Source organism: Pyxicephalus adspersus, chromosome 7, assembly GCF_032062135.1.
Source record: "Pyxicephalus adspersus chromosome 7, UCB_Pads_2.0, whole genome shotgun sequence".
NCBI lineage: Eukaryota > Metazoa > Chordata > Amphibia > Anura > Pyxicephalidae > Pyxicephalus > Pyxicephalus adspersus.
In genome coordinates, this window is record NC_092864.1 from 34,988,517 (window position 1) to 35,005,081 (window position 16,565).

A 16,565-nucleotide genomic window follows, 5' to 3' on the forward strand; every position below is an offset into this window, starting at 1 on the left:
GATGGCTTATTTACACAATGGAGGGGTTGTCACCTTCAGCATACAGATTCATTGTTTTAGCTTTAAGAGGACGAAATGTTGAGGTTGCCACATACATACAAGATATCTTTTATTTATGTAGTTAGGTAGAAAAAAAATGTCCATTGCATTCAACCAAAGACTAAAATAAATTAAAAACATGCAACTTTAAAACCCAAAACCTGTGGATGACACAGAGGAAGATAAAAAAAGTCCTGAATTATTCCTGAGCAAAAAAAAGGTTTTCTCATTTTTGAAGACAATTAAATATTCACTGGATGAGATTCCACCATGTTATTACCAATTCATTTAAATAGGTATTATTATTTTGAATGAACTACAACTACACAGTTGGCAAGAACTAGCCCCAGAGGAAGTCTATTTGCCATGCACTCAACTGTAGAGAAGTGTTAGGCCTAATGGTGTATAACTTTACATTTATCAACCTTGATGGGCCAATCTGTCCAAATATGGTGTTTCCATCCACTTAAGGATCTTTTCCTGACAATCACTAGTCAATAGGAGCCTTCGTAACTTTGAAACAGTGAATGGCTGAAGTTCCAGTTCAACCCATGGTGGGATCAAACTACACAATGCTCCAATCAACAGCTCCTTCAGTAAAACTGGGGATGCAAATACAAAACAAAAGATTTCCCATGGTTGAAATCCAGATCTTGCATCTGTATATATTCAGCTCTTGCCCATACAAGCTGATCAGTTCTAACTGTCACATTAGAGCCACCTGAGAATGGGGCTATGTTATGAAATTTGGGAAACATAGGATATATATATATATATATATATATATATATATATATATATATATTGCTGCATCCAGAAAAAAAATAATAAGTGCTTACATGTGTTTTTTCAGAGTCTTCTGTGATTTTATACCTTGGGGTTTAAAAGGAAAGATGCTTAAAATTTCAACTATTTCTAATTAAGCCTCTTGAGTGATTGGTACTATTAATCCACAGTATAGCGCCGTGACACATTTTATTTAATTTATAGTAAAAATCCATGTGCCAGTTAATGGTTGGCACAGCGGGAAACATGCTAAAAAATCCACCGGGCCTTTTAATCATTAGCTCCATAATTGTGATTAAACCACCTGGGGGTGAAATGGGGATGTAGCCCTTTTCACTTTGCATTGAGTGAAAGAGAAGAAACTGCTGATATATTATATGTATGACAGTATCCCGGCATGCTGATAGACCAATTAGCCCATCCAGCTTGACATTGTTATTAATGGGATTTCTAAAGTTAGAGCCAGCACTGGCAAAATTCATTTATTATGATTCTTTCATTAGGGAGTAATGGAATTTCACACACCCATCCTTTAATGAACAAAATTCTACAGCTAAATATCTAAGAAGAGGAGGACAATGTCTATGTTTAGAGGTATAAAATAGGAATAGTGCCAGCTACAGATGGAATGGCCTAAGCAAGATTTATCATGTATCAATCATAGAACATAGGTTATATACATATATATAAGCCAATTGTGTTGGTGTATACAAGTTGGCTGCCATGCAAAACATCCAACCATGCCAGTCCATCTTCTTTTTATTTTTCCGATCAGTTTATAATAAAGGGAAAGCCAGCACTGGATATGCTTTTTTATCGCTTGTGCATACCTTTTAAAGCTGATCCCCGGCAAAAAGTAGTAGATTTCTTTACTAAAAGATCCTCATCTGAGCTGGCCTCTACAGGTGTCAACATGCCAAAAGACAGACTCCATACACCCATTACCTGGAGCTTTTAGATTTGGAGCCCACACCACCAATTGAGTCTCTGTGTGCCACTCACCCCATCTTAGCCAGCAATCTTTTATTTTTACCAAGCAGATATAGAAGATAAAGATCTTCACAATTCAGTGAAGCTGAAAAGCTATGGTGAAGTTGCTCAGTGTGGGCACCCTAATTTAGAGTCCAAGGTAAAACTTCAACAAACAGATATAGAAAAAAGAACCAACCCATTTTGTACAATCTTCACAAAACAATAGCTCTGCTGAGGTTACTTAACACGTAATGGCACGTAATACTCAGGTTAGACCCCACCAAACAGCTATAGAAAGGTACCTGAAATACTTGTGAAGGAGTCCACTATTTATAGTTCAACAGCAACTAATATACATAACCAGTTTTTGAGGCTAAAAGCACTCTCCCTTCTTCAGAGTAACACTTGAATGGCTACATGTATTTAAGTTATCTAGGACTGGTGAAGGTAGACTATCATGGGAGAATCAGGGTGATCTGTAAAACCTGGAATTGACTTTTTGAAAATCATTTGTTATTAGTTGGCAAATATTTTCAATCCTGGACCAGATCCATTCCAGGTTTGCTGACTCTCCCATAATAATCTTCTCCAGCCTTGTGGAGCTTTAATAAAACAGACCCATTGTCTTTGTTGCTGTCAGACAATTCATTTTGAACTAATTCACAAATGATATGGTGATCTTTTCTATATCTGTTGTAGTCTAGCCTGGGACCCTAAGTTGCCATGACATAAGTAACCTCACTGAAGCAATTGCATTTTAAAGGTTTTACATGCTTCTTTAGAAATTTGAGACTTAATTGGGATGTTCTGCCTCTTGCATTTATGTGTTCATTCTTTTACCTTTAGAATCCACATATGTGTGGATACATAAATACAAAAAGCATTTAGATGAAATAAATGAAAATATAACCTTACTTTACCTTGCTGAGAAGAGCCGAGTGCCTACTAGGATGGTGCTAAGGAGGAGGAGATGTTATGTAATTCACAGAGAGTTATAGCGCGGGTTGTTCACTGAATGGTAGTAACTGGCGTACTGACACTCGTGGGCAGTCATGGCTTTGTCTCGAGACAGGTAAATAAGGGTAGCGTGGGGTGTTATGACTCATTTTTACCCATACAAGTTCTAGCACAAAGGTTGTATACCAAGCAAGATTTTTTGTGTCCAAACAGGACTTATACCAAGTTGGACTTATTCCAAAGCGGACTTATACCGAGGTACCACTGCATGTATATATATATATATATATATATATATATATGTGTGTGTGTGTATGTGTTCTATATAAGGGGAATCTGTTGGGGTGTAGGGGAGGTTTGGGAAGTTTTAATGTCATTATGGAGGAGCTGCATCTTCTTAAAAGGGACTTTCACCACTGGAACAATGGCACAATGCCAATTATCATACAAAATGAGTGAAATTATCTTAGAATCAGTCCAATATTTGATGTAAAATGTAATTGCTTGCCCCTTCTTCTACTGCTTTCTTTTTTTTCTTTGAATGGCTCTTTGTATTATTCTTCAATCCCTGGCATGACAGTGCTTCAGTCAAGTATAGAACAGGGAATATAAGTGATTAAATTCACATCCTGTGCGCTTTGGAAACCTGAAAGTGCACATTACCTCTATGTGATTATGTGATTGCTGTCCTTCTGGCCATGACTTTATGTTTAAGTGAACTTTACCTAGGAATTTCTGATTTCACTGTCATTTCAGCTGCATTGCTGAGTAACCTTTAAGAAAAAGAAAACCTGTTGGCAAAAGTGATACCTGTTTGATCTTTTTTAAAAATAAAAAAGTCTATTGAGACTTTTGTTAAAAAGATTTTTAAGTTTATTGGGGAGTGTGGTAAAACTGTTCTTGCAGGAGGTTGCCTGTTGTTTTTTGATGTCTTACATTTTTTACATTTACATTTTTTGCATTGATTAATTTCATGGTAAAGCAACGTAAAAATAATGCTGCTAGCAAATTTCCCATTCATGCCAAGTAAATTTGGCATAAATCTGATTTAAAATGAGCATGTGTTGAAAAAATATCAGCAGGGGTTAGTTTCAATAAAAAAAATAGCATGTCAAAGTGATCTGTAGATCGTGACATATAGGCAGCTCAAATGATATGTAAATTATTGCAGTTGCTGTAAAAGCCAGAATTTAACTCTGTGGTCCCCTTACTTCCTTCAGTTCAAAGTTCTTAGCTCACCATAGAAAGTTCAATAGATTATCTAGGAATTCAATAGATTTCAAGATTTCCTGTTTAGGAGAGACAACACGTCTCCTATATAGATACAGTAAGGTTTAAAACATATATATATATTTATATATTTAACTAATGCAACCATTAAGCCACCACATCTTAGGCATAAGGTCTAATAAACTGCAATACATTAAAACGTTGCTCTTGAGTCTTGTGCTGTCCATGGTACTGAACCTGTATTGATAATAAATAGGTACTGTTGCAAGTAATATTATTATTGTATTATTACAATAATTTTTTTTTTTGTTTAAGTAGTGTCAGTAAGGGCTATTACAGACTACAGGTGAGTGTAGCATTGCACCACAGACTCAACCATGCTCACAACTGCTCCTATTCAAGTAGATGGTAGCTGTTTTTTGCTATTTTGTGCACGTTTGTGGTTATTTTGTGGTGGGTTTGTGGTGCAGTTCCTGGAAACAACATGTCGATTCTGGCCATCCGGTTGCTTTTTCTCCTGGGGAGGAAGAACTGCACCACAAATGCAAATCAAGAATAACATCTGCAAATTAACCTGCTGTGTAGTTTGCCACTCCTAGACATATAGTAGCAGTTTCCTATGTTTTTAGGGGCCACTTACCAGGCTGTGTGGAACTAAGAGTGTGAAAGAAGCCATATGAATTCATTGAATGGCCTGATTTGGGCTGCTGTTATGAGCTGAGTAAAGGAATTAGGAGTCCATAGAGAACTGCCAATGAAAGAGAGATACTGAAATATTGACAGGAGCAAGATAGTATTGTAATCCTATGCCCAAGGCAATATATATTGGAGTTAGCATATGGACACACTGACATTGCCGATAAACTATTTGAGAAGGATGTAGACCTCTTTACTGAATGTATGACATTTTTAAAAATGCAATAATTATTAATTTCAAATCTTCCTTGGACTTTCAGCCCTAATGTGCTGATTTTATGTTAATTCATGGCCACACCCTAATTACCCTAATTTGATGATCAAACATTTTATTCACTTTTTTGAAGTACTGATCACCACATTTTTCAGTCTTATCTAGTGGATATTACTTCTTGCAGCTGCTTACTAGTACATGAAATTGCAAAAGTGGCAATTTGGGTGTTTAACACAAGCACCACTGATCCCTATCATAGCCTGCTGTGATGCTAACAGATAATCTTAAAGTGGCAATCAGGCTTTGGGTCTATTTTACTTGAGATAATGCTCTGCTGACTTCAAACATCCATTCATGTGCAAGCAAGAATTCAGTTTTTTAATGTTGTCCTTGCATATGATTTGGTATTCTTTGCTAGTGAACTTTCACCACATTCACTAAGCTAAATGTATAATTCCTTGCAAAGGAATAATTCATCTTGGTAAGTGAACAGCCTAAATTCCTTTAGTAAATCAACCCCAATATTTTTATTTTATAAATAATTTTTAATTTTTATTAATAATATATTTTATTTATTATTCCTGTCCATGCACTCCTCTGTGGGTGACAGTCGTACTTCTCATTTCTTGTATGGGTGACACTAAGACAGGAAAAATAATGCGGACATAAAGGGAAAAAGACATTCCCTTTTAAATGAAGCCTAATATGTCCTTTTATCCAGCCACAATGCTGAAGCTGAGTGCAGTTAGCACCGAATGTGCTATCCGTGGTATTAGGTCTTTTAACGTTTGTTTTCTGTTTTTTCCCCTCAGTCGTGCGACTCTTTCCTGGTGCGGTCAAGGACAAGATTTCCTCTGAGGATTCCCGCAAATGGGAAGACGTGTCCTGAGGCTTCTGAGACTGAGCCGTGAGTCCTGAACACTAACTGCTTTCACTATCACTATAATGTCACAGGTACCAACGCACCTCCCGGTCATTCTAATCCGCTCTAAGAAGGCCTAATGATTTCCCTGGGAGACTTGCTGTACCTGCCAGGGTGGCTCACATTTTAATGTACCCATTAAATATTCATCCATTTTATTCTAGTTCTCATATACTGAAAAAAAAAGAAAGTTCTGTTGCTGGTTTGGAAATGGGGCAGGATTTATTAAGTGAAATAAAATTGTGTAATGATCTGAGCTGCCAGCAGTATAGTACTTATGCATACGTATGCAGATCCTCGCAGCACGCAGGTAACCAAATCTTTATACTTTTTTAAAGGTCAGCATTTTAGGGCAATTTGTAGCTGCAGGGTTAGCATGTTATCTTTGTAGCACCAGAGTTCCGAATCAGATTCCATCTCAGGATGCTATCTGCGGGAAGTTTATATGTTTCAGTGGATGGGTTTGTACACAATATTTGTAAATTAAAAGGTATCTAAATTGCTTGGGTAAAACAATTAACCTAGGAATGTTGTAATAGGAAACAACTACAATATCAAAGAGGTCACCTTGAGCTGTTGTTAACCTAGCAGCATCAGACAGGTATTAAGTAACGTGCCTGGGCTGGTATGTTAGATTTTGACTATTTTATATATTTGCCTTCTCAGTACTCCCACAACACTCCTTACTCTATCACCGCACTACAACACCCAGTGCTATTTGAGTATGGGGAAACATGTGACCTTTTCCTGTGGTGCAGTGCTTGGGTCTAAGCAGCCAATTTCCAAAACTGTCACATGACAAAAAAAAGTGACATCACTGACTCTGTCATCTGATCCAACACAGAGTTTACATTGGGTCTTTTGTGGCAGCTTTGACTGCAGAAGGAGAACCTCCCAAAAAAATATAAGAGGATCAGAGGGTGTGATAGCAGGAGACTCTTTCACTTGGCCCTAAATAGTCTCTACAACTTCTGACTTTTAACTGTATGCCAAGCCAAAAACTTTTGGGTTTTAGAATCTTGTTGAGTTTATCTTTTATCTGTGGCTTCATTTGAGGTTTTGCCTTTAATATATTTTAGAAAAAGCAGATATTGCCTATTTTTTTATCCCCAGTACCCATCGTAGTCAGTGGTGTGACACTTAACTGCCCGTATCAATGTACTTTGTACTTTATGTATTCAACCTGTAAAAAAACAGTATAAGTTTTACAATTGGCATAGTCATTACCCAGTTTAATGATGCAGCTTGAAAAGAATTATTAATTGCACATCTCCTAATACCCATAAATATACATAATACACGCATCATTACATATTGTTCATGACACATTAATAATCTTTCATATCATAAAAAAAACTTTCACTATAAAAATTGACAGTTGTAATCCTGCATTATTTGCAGCAATCTGCATTCTTGATTGCTCTACAAGAATATAGACAAGGAATGTTGGGATTTGTGGACACTATTTGGCCAGAGGTAATGGACACCTGACCATCACACCAAGATGTACTTTCTTGTTATCCATTTCCAAAACTATGGGCAATGATATGGAGTTGTTGCCAATTTTAGGGTTGGAAAGCTTCTAGAAAGGATTTTGGATCATGTCTGTGTTAATTTGGGTCCATTTAGCCAAAAGCGCATTTGTGATGTCAGGTGCTAATGTTGGAATAGAGGATCTGGCTTGCCATTGGCATTGAAATTTGCTCCATTGGTGGTCAGGAGCATTACAATTGGAGCTCTGTGAAGGCCACTTGTGTTCCCTCATACCAAACTCACCACTGGTTCTAGACAGTTATGGTAGAACAAAGAGCCTTTCCAAAATTGTTGCCATAAAATTGGAAATATAGTTGTCTAAAACGTATTTGTATATTACATTTCTAGTACATTTGGGAAGGTCCACATACAATTGGTCATATAGTAACTTTTCGGTCATGTGTCCACAAATGTTTGCCCATTTTATATATCTTTAAATAACCATAGATAACTATTCTCAATCACTGACATATAATTAAATAGCCACAATGTAAATGTTAGTTTTTAGACTTTGGAGGTCCTGATTATAAAGATGGTCTTTGTCTCCACAACTCTGTTGAAGAACATTGAAATCATTTGCTGTTAAGCCAAGTATAGTACTGTTGCATGGCTCTGGCATGTACTGAAGGTCACCCCACCTGCATCTTTCTTTGGGGTCTTGAGAAAATTATGTTGATTCTAACCTAATGGACCTTAAAAGTGTTTAAGGGCACAGCAGTGCCTAAAGCCTTGATCCACTAGAGAACCTACTTGGGCTTCCCAAAATATAGCTCCTCTCGATATATAGTACTTTTTTTTACCTCTCTTTAGGCAGTAGATGTAGTGGCATTTGAGAGAGATACAGAGTCAATGGTAATGTAAGGAAGGAAGATGAGGGTTCATTTTAACTTTGAAAGAGGTTGAAACTCGGGTCTTGGCTTAGAGTCAAGGGGGTCCCACAGGAACTAAGAGATTAATTTTTAAGCTAATACGTGTACCCGCAGGCAGCACAAACTGCCTTCACTTTTTGGGGCAACCTCAGGTTCACTCCAAAGGAAGTATAACCTCTGTGGCATTTATAGGCATGACCTTGAAGAGGGGAATTGTTTTCAAAAGGTCTAACCCTTCACCACGCTACAGAAAATGTGTTTATGAATACTGTATATATAGAGAAATATCTGTAGAAATTTTACATATTTTCTCTTCTGTTTGATAATGAAGGAAAATCTCCCCAATAGAGACACAAATAGCAAAAAGAAAAAAGAAAGCATGGAGAACCCGTTGTTCCTCTCTATCCAAACAATAATAAGGACGTTTGACTAGAGTTGGGCTTTACATTTATAGTTTACTGGTCCTTTAATCATGAAATCTAATCTACTATTCAGTAAAAGGAAGCATTCTATGAGCCCGACAGCTTCCTAATGACAGCTTATTAGTCTGGTATTATGAAGCAGTTTCAATATTCAATGTTTGCAATGCTTTCCTTTTTTTTTTTTTGCATCTTACAATGTAACACAGACGTTTAATTAAAATGCAAATTGCTATAATTTAATTATATAACGATAAAATGTAATTAATTTAGTCAAAATTGAAGTAATTGTTTAATTATGGGTACTCTCCCATCCATTACCATCCACTGTGATGATGATAGGTAAAAATATCTCCAGCTTGCAGTACGTGCTGGAACATGTAGTTCAGTAACAGCTGTGAGGTTGCCTGTGATTTCCTGAGTTCCATCTGTCTGGGTACACCATGACTTTCCTATGGTAAGACTGCCAACTTTCTGACACAACACAGAGGAACACTTTTTTTGCTACAAACTTCACATCTGTGGCCACACAAAAGATTTGGCTATTCATACACTTTATTATTTAAATAGAATAAGCAAAGCTTCTACCTTTTTTCAGCAAGATTTGGGGCCGTTTTAGACCTGCAATGGGCCACAACGGTCTTTCACTACTTCAATTGCAGTCCCAACCTCTCCAATTTAAGTGGAAAGGGTCAGTTTAGAACCATTTTTTGAACGTAACTGCAAAGTGACACTTTAGGCCACATGGTTGTTTAAGGATTTGTGCCACAGCAAAATGCAAATGCATTGCCTGAAATGCAGATTGACATTCTTGGTTGCACAGCAGGAGTTTGCTCAGCACCCAGGAGCAGCAAATCATGCAGTTTTACAACAGGGGTCTGAAATATGTGGTAACTGATTACCTTCCTGTTTCCTAAATGATAGTAATTTGTTTTTTAGGCCTTTTCCTGATCCCCTGAGAGAAGCCTGTTGTGTCCAAAACTTGTCTCTGTCGCTGTTCCAGTGATTTTCAGTAGTATTTTAAATAGTATTGCATACTAGTTAAACATCAATACTTGTATACCCCAAATCTGGGATTCAGCAATAGAAAAGCAGCACACTGATGAGATCATAACTCTTTAAATTTTTATGCTCATGTAAACATGACCTATTGGTAGTAAAGACCTAGCTGTCTTAGAATGATGCCCCTACCTCTCCCAGTGTAAAAATGTAAAAATATATTTTAATAATTTTTTTTATTTTAATTGCAGAACACATCAAAGTATTACAATGTAATAAGAGAAGGCACCCTAATATAATTATTGGTTAATTCCCTGTTCTTAGCCTTCATAACTCTAATCGTCAATTACCAATATTGAAGATCTTTTTCATGTTGGCCGTGCTATCACTGCAAGGAAAGTTGCTGCTGTTTGGTTACATATTTTGATTTTCTTTATACTATCACTTCCAACTTAACACAGTAGCATTATTCTTCTTTTCAGGCTGGCCCATTATCTTTTTTAACCCTATTCTTGTCTGTTCCTAAAGCAGCCAAGATCATTGTTCAAGAACTACACCCTGGCGTTGTAAATTATTTCAAGCTCAAGTGGCACTTAAGGGGTCAACGATGCAGTAAATAGGAATTATATACTGCGCTCCCCCTGTCTAAATGGGTTTTGTTGCTCGTTGCAGAGTGGAGCGCCTGTCAACTCGGTGAAAAGGCTGTGTGCGGGGAAGGAATAAAAACTCGGCTTTTAGACTGCACCCGCAGCGATGGAAAATCTGTGAAAATGTCCTTTTGTGAGCAGGTAAAGTTGAGGACACAGACGTGGTATGGGCACACTCTCTTAACCTCTGGCTGTGCTGTGATCAGCATGACTGCGCTTAGTTCACTTTGCAGCTTTTATTTTTTTTATTGAATAAAAAGAATATGGAATAACGGCAATCAACATGAAGCTGCTTTTCTGACGCTGGCTTAGTCTTTTCCACAGGAAACATCTCTTAGAACTTAGGATAAGTGTATGTTTTTTCCAAAAAAAATCAAAAATGACATCCCCTTCAAGGCCTCTGCAGTAATAAACAAAATCAAAGCAGAAAGGTCTTCATGTAATAAATGTTTGTTAACATTATGCAAGTTGTCTGGGGTTGGTGATGCTCCAGAGATGTATAGCTATGATATAAATAAAGCTAACAGAGATGACCTGCCAAATGTACCATAAAGGCAGAGCCATCTAAGCACACTATGATGTCCAATGGAATTATGAAAATGCAGAGCTGGCAAACAATGTGCTGGATCCATCTATATAAATTATTCCTTAAATTTCTATAGAGTCAAAAATATATCAATAGTATTGGTAATGTCAATGGTTTTAGATTGTAATGTCCAACAGGCTCCTACAGATCTAATGGACCGAATTCCACCAAATATTTGACAATCCATATGATGTACTGTTAAGTTTTGGGCGATCCTTGAGTCAACTATCAAAAGTTGGGGCTTTTTCAGACCAGCTATGGGAACAGCTACTCACACCACAGGTGTGAGGTGCAGTAGTAGGTGCATCTACTCACACCCCTGTGCATAGGGCCATTTTAGATCCATGGTTGACCGAAGTGTTCTGCTGCAGGTTTGACCAAGGTCTCGACTGCTCCTATTGATGTGAATGAGTGAAATTGGGAATTATTTTGTGCACACAGTTGTGAGGGATCATGGCCCAGTTCAGTGACAAGTAGCTCTTGGCTGTGTGGTTGCTTTTTGAAGGAACTGCAGCCATAACCATGTGCAAACCAGTTTACCTGCAGCGGGGTTTGCCATTCCTGGGTGCACAGCAACAGTTTGTTGTGTGCCCGGGAGCTGCCAACTATGTGTTGTCCACTGCAAGTCTGAAAGGGCCCTTATTTACCAAGCATTTCATCATTTTCCAGTGGGTGGTAGGGGGCGTTAATGAACCACATAATACTGCTCCAGTTCATTCTCTATAGGCAACTGTGAGTGAGACCCTATGTGATGCGATTCACCCTCAGGCCTGGTTTATGGGTGTGAGGAGGCCTGAAAAGTGAGGCCTGAAAATAAAAGTTCAAAGAGTATCAACGCAGAATACATTTAGGATCACATTGTATTATTAGCTTTTATCCAGAAGGTAGTTCTGAGTGGTCTTCTAATTATGGTTATACACGACCTTCTAGAGGCCAATAATATTACCATTTTTAGGGGTTGGCCATTTTCACCTTTATTGCTTGCTAAGCTTCTAAAAAACAAGAACAGGAAAACAGCACTTGAACACCTTCATTGAAGCTCTATGGCATAAATCATTGTCCTTGGGATCCAAATCAGTTTTCAGAAACACTACACTCCCCCCCCAAATCAGCAAAACTTTATTAACTTGGCCTTCAAAAAACACAGGTCAAACAGGAGAGGATAACAGGAGCTTCAATTTTGGCACTTTCAGTTCTGTGTCTTCCAAATGATGCCAACATTCTTGTGATTATGCCTTTGAAGCATCACTGATCTCTTCTAAGCCCACATGATATTGCCTGACCAAATACCATTTTGGCCATTTTGCACAGTAGACACATGCCTAAAAGAACCAGAAAAGGGAGCATGGAAAGTGGAAAGGGCAGCACGGTGGCTCAGGGGTTACATATATGACATATGACTGATGTAGGGACATTAGATTGTGAGCCCCTTTGAGGGACAGTAGTATTACGACTATGGACTTTGTACAGTGCTGCGTAATATGATGGTGCTATATATTTACTGTGTAATAATAATAATAATAGAGGGTAAGCAGATACCCTATGGCAAAAAGCACACTATAACCTGATTGTATACCCATATTAGAAATGACAATGCAGTGCAGTAGCTTAGCTAATTAGAATCAAACTTGAATCAAATTAAGTGAAATAACTCTTGCAATGAGGATAATAAACTTTTCTATGTGAATAGCTCATAGTCCTTTAGTAAAAAACACCCATTCAGTCTTAGTTATATTAGTAATGAGTTTAACATTAGGGCTAAAATATTTTTACCATTTTGAAAAAATCCCTTGAGACAAGATCATCATTTAACATGAGTGCAGGAGGGTCTGTAGCAATAACTGAAAGGTTAATGTTAAGGGATTATTTCCTAATGGCAAAAGGATTCTATAAATGGGTGGTTGTTGAGCGTTTTATGTTTATCTCTTTCTCCATTCATGTTTATACAGGAGAGGTTATTTCTAAGGTTGTAGATGGAGAAGGAGGAGGTCGTACATTGGTTTAGGCTTATAATGGTTTTTTCAGTCCACTTTAATGCAGAGTCGTAATCCTCTTTTTAAAATCCTGCTATTTTGTGCAGCTGAAACTTTCTTAGCAGCTTTCATCGTAGTTAATGTGAAAGAATGATTGCAAGGACTGCATGAGATTTTAGTGGCATAACTGTGTGATTTTAAAACAACTAGCCTAGCATGTGGTGTTAGCCTTAAAATCAGTCATTTTCTAATGCAAAGTAAAACAGCATTCCAATGTTCCCCAGCAACATTTGCTTACTAAATTTTGTTCCTCCACTGCTCCATTTAGCCACTATTGGCAAAAGTATAGTGAACTGAAACTGTACTGTGGAAGTTGTAACTTTCATTGGTATATAGAGTCCTTGATTGGCCTTCTCCTTCATTTGCAAAAGTACCAAATAATTCCTTTTTGCTTCCATCGGGTGGAAAACGCCATTTTCCCTTTTTTTCTATTTCCTTATTTCCTTTTTTCTTTTCTCTTTCCTTTGCCCTTCTCTTTCTTCTTTGCCTCTCCTTTCCATTCCTTCCCCATTCCCCTTTTCATTCTTCTTTCCCCTTCCTCTTTCTCTCTTCATTTTCCTTTTTCTTTTTACATGTCCCCTTTCCTTTGCACTTTGTCCCATTTTCCCGTTGCCTTTCTCTCTCTCTCTTTCCTTTACCTCTGCATTTCCTTTTCTCTTTTTTTGCCGTTTTCTATATACCTTTTATTTCCGCTTCCAATTTCCTTTTCCTTTCCTATTCCATTTTTTTTTTGTGTTTCTCTTTCCTTTCCACTTCATTTCTCTTTCTTTTACAGTATATGAAGGGGGTGTATATAGCTAATGTAAACCTGTTAATCCAGTCTGGATGGGCAAAGCACAGATTTAAAGTGAATAAAATGTTTTGCAAACTGGTAAATAATGAAAATGACATCTTTAGCTCTTGTGCTTATTTTTTTTAAATTTCAGAATATAATTTTGTTCAACTTGTTTTCTCACCCTATAGCTAGGGTTGAAGAAGCCTGAAAAGATGACTCTTCGCTGCCTCGTGGAATGCACAATTGATTGCCACGTCTCCGACTGGTCAGCTTGGTCTTCTTGTTCGAGGTCATGTGGAACTGGAGGTTAGTGTCACATAATCTATGATCTCCAGAGGTTTGTGACCTGTAATGTATCCCAGTATCAATGTATCACAGTTTTTCTTGCAGTTGAGAATCAAGATACTCAGTCACAATTCTTCAGTTAAAAGTGAATGTGTTACATATGTGTTTTTTAGAAATCAAAATGGTGAACAAATTTAGCCATGTAAAGTTACCTTATTGCTAGTTTAAAAAATCTCCACCACTTCTTCGTGTGAATGATTGAACAAATTGTCTAGAGGGCAGCAGGTTGAACATTTGCTCTTTTGGAGGACCCTGTGCACCCCTAATCTTTGACAGTGTGACAGATAGTTTGTCTGTATTAAATACAGTAGAAGCAGTGTTTGGGCCTCTGCCAGTGGACACATCTAAATTCATCCCGAGAGTCAATTAAACTATCTTTTACCCTTCTGCTTTCTCTTCCCCCCTTCTTTTTCCCTTCTTTTTCTACTTTCTGCTTTTTCTCACCTTTTTGCCATTTCCTCTTTCAATTCCTATTTCCTCTTCTTTTCCCATTCCCTTTCACTCCCCCCCCTCCCTTTTTCTTTTTTCCTTTCCATTTTCCTTTGCCCTTCTCTTTCATTTTTCCCTTTCTCCTTCCCTTTTCTCTTTTCCCTTTCCTTTTGCCTTTTCATTCTACTTTCCCTCTTTCCCATTTACTTTCCTTTGCCTTTGCCCTTCTCTTTACCTTTCCCCCTTTTATTTCCATTTCTTTTTCCCATTTATTTTCTTTTTTCCTTTTACCCTTTCCCAATTTTTATCTCTTTCAACTTCCTTTTCCTTTCCTTTACACTTTAAATTTTTTTCCCCTTATCTTCCCTTCCCCTTTCACTTTCTTTTTCCCTTCCCTTCCTTATAACCCTTCACCTTTTCCTTTCATTTCCATCTCGTTTGCCCCTTTCTTTTCCCCCTTCTCTCCTTTTCCATTTTTTCTCATGCCTGTATTCTACACCCTTCTCTCTCATTGATTCTTGCTAATCTCATTTTCTAATATTTTCATTGTTCCTCCCCTTTTCACTTTCTCATACACCTTCCTTTTTTTTCTTTCTTTCTCCCCCTCTCTTTTTCATTCATACTTTACCTTCCGAAGGGTCATTGGTGATTTATATAGATTTCAAAACAAGGTAAAAACAATCACAGATGCCTCCATCAGTATCATTATCCATGTGCCCTTAATTAGTTTGTTATTTCTATATACTTTTGGGCTCTTCATCTCATTCCCATTGTTTATAAAGCAGATAGTAATAATTACAATACGTGACTCAACTCTGCATGATCATGGCGAGTTTGTGTGTTCCACAACTAGCTAAACTCTGAAAATAAAATGTCTGGGAAACATATTTATCATGTTTGCTGAGATTTCCTCTCAGGAATAATGCAAAAATGTGTGATTCGACAAAAGCTTCTCTCCTCATATTAGGCAAAAATGATTAGCTACTGGGAACACTTCAGTTCAGTTCTAGCCAAGGTCATCTCAACTTTCTGATTGTTCTCAGAAGTTACCAGGCGACAGATTGGAGACTTTGATCTGTTTTTATTACATTGTTACACTTACATCTCATGGTGCGCCAGAGTATGACCTGCAGTAACACATTTACTGTGAGACAACCTAAAAAAGTCTTTATGAAAGCACAATGTTCAAAGTGTTTATCTCTTACATATAACTCATGATACCTAAAAACAAATGTTTATATATCACAGGATGAAATTAATAAACCCCCATTTTTTTGGATACATTTATTTTGACATCTTGTCCTGAAAACACAGCAGGAAGTAAAGTTTGTCAATGGATTAATTTAACATTCTGGGGGGGTTTAACCTTTAAATTCAAAACAAAAAAGTATGGCTTAAAATATTCTTTAATATTTTCCTGTTTTTAAAAATACCAGATTAAAAATATTGCAACGCAATTTGTACAACTTACTGTATTTATTAATGAAGTTTGCAAACACTGCAGACTTTATTCATCAGACTGATAGCCAATTCAGCTTTACCCATCTCAAAGGCTGTATGACGCTACAAGGTATGTCCAAAGTGCGTTTTGAATACATCTTTATTCCTCCATGTGCATGGGACAGCTACATTTGCCTAATACATATAAAAGATCTACTTTCTGGTGAGTATTATTATCCATTTGCTTAGGAATTACTCTCTTCAGATCACATTTGTTATATTACAGAACCATTAAATCCCAAATCTGAGCTCACCTCTCCTGTAACAAAGTGTTTCCTTCCCCAAACCTCACTGAGCAATTTTATGCTGTTTCTATACTTTTAATGTATTCTTCAGGCCAGTCACATGATGCCACAGCAGCCTTCTACTTTTTAGGCTTTACTCAGTGGTGAGTGGTCCTCAATGATTCAGTGGGTGGCACTGATGTGATGGCATAGGCGCCACTATCTACACCTTTACATAATAAGTGAATGGCACTGTCCATATAGTCCGGTCCATATCGTCCACAAAGTGCGTCTTCTGTCTTCTATGTTGAATGAAGAAAGTGTCATTCAACCTATTGCCCCCTTTGTGGCAAAAAGAGTGTTCTGTAGGAGCAGGGGACAGATTCGAAT

At 37.4% G+C, this 16,565-nt stretch overlaps 1 protein-coding gene across 1 annotated transcript in view; it reads left to right on the top strand.

Annotated features, from left to right (window-relative positions):
• Positions 1–16,565, top strand: part of THSD7B (thrombospondin type 1 domain containing 7B) — a 313,336-nt gene that overhangs the window by 265,154 nt on the left and 31,617 nt on the right. Inside the window, 3 exon segments of the mRNA XM_072418113.1 lie at positions 5,707–5,848; positions 10,309–10,424; positions 13,866–13,983. Of these exon segments, the coding sequence (XP_072274214.1) occupies positions 5,707–5,848; positions 10,309–10,424; positions 13,866–13,983 (376 nt within the window).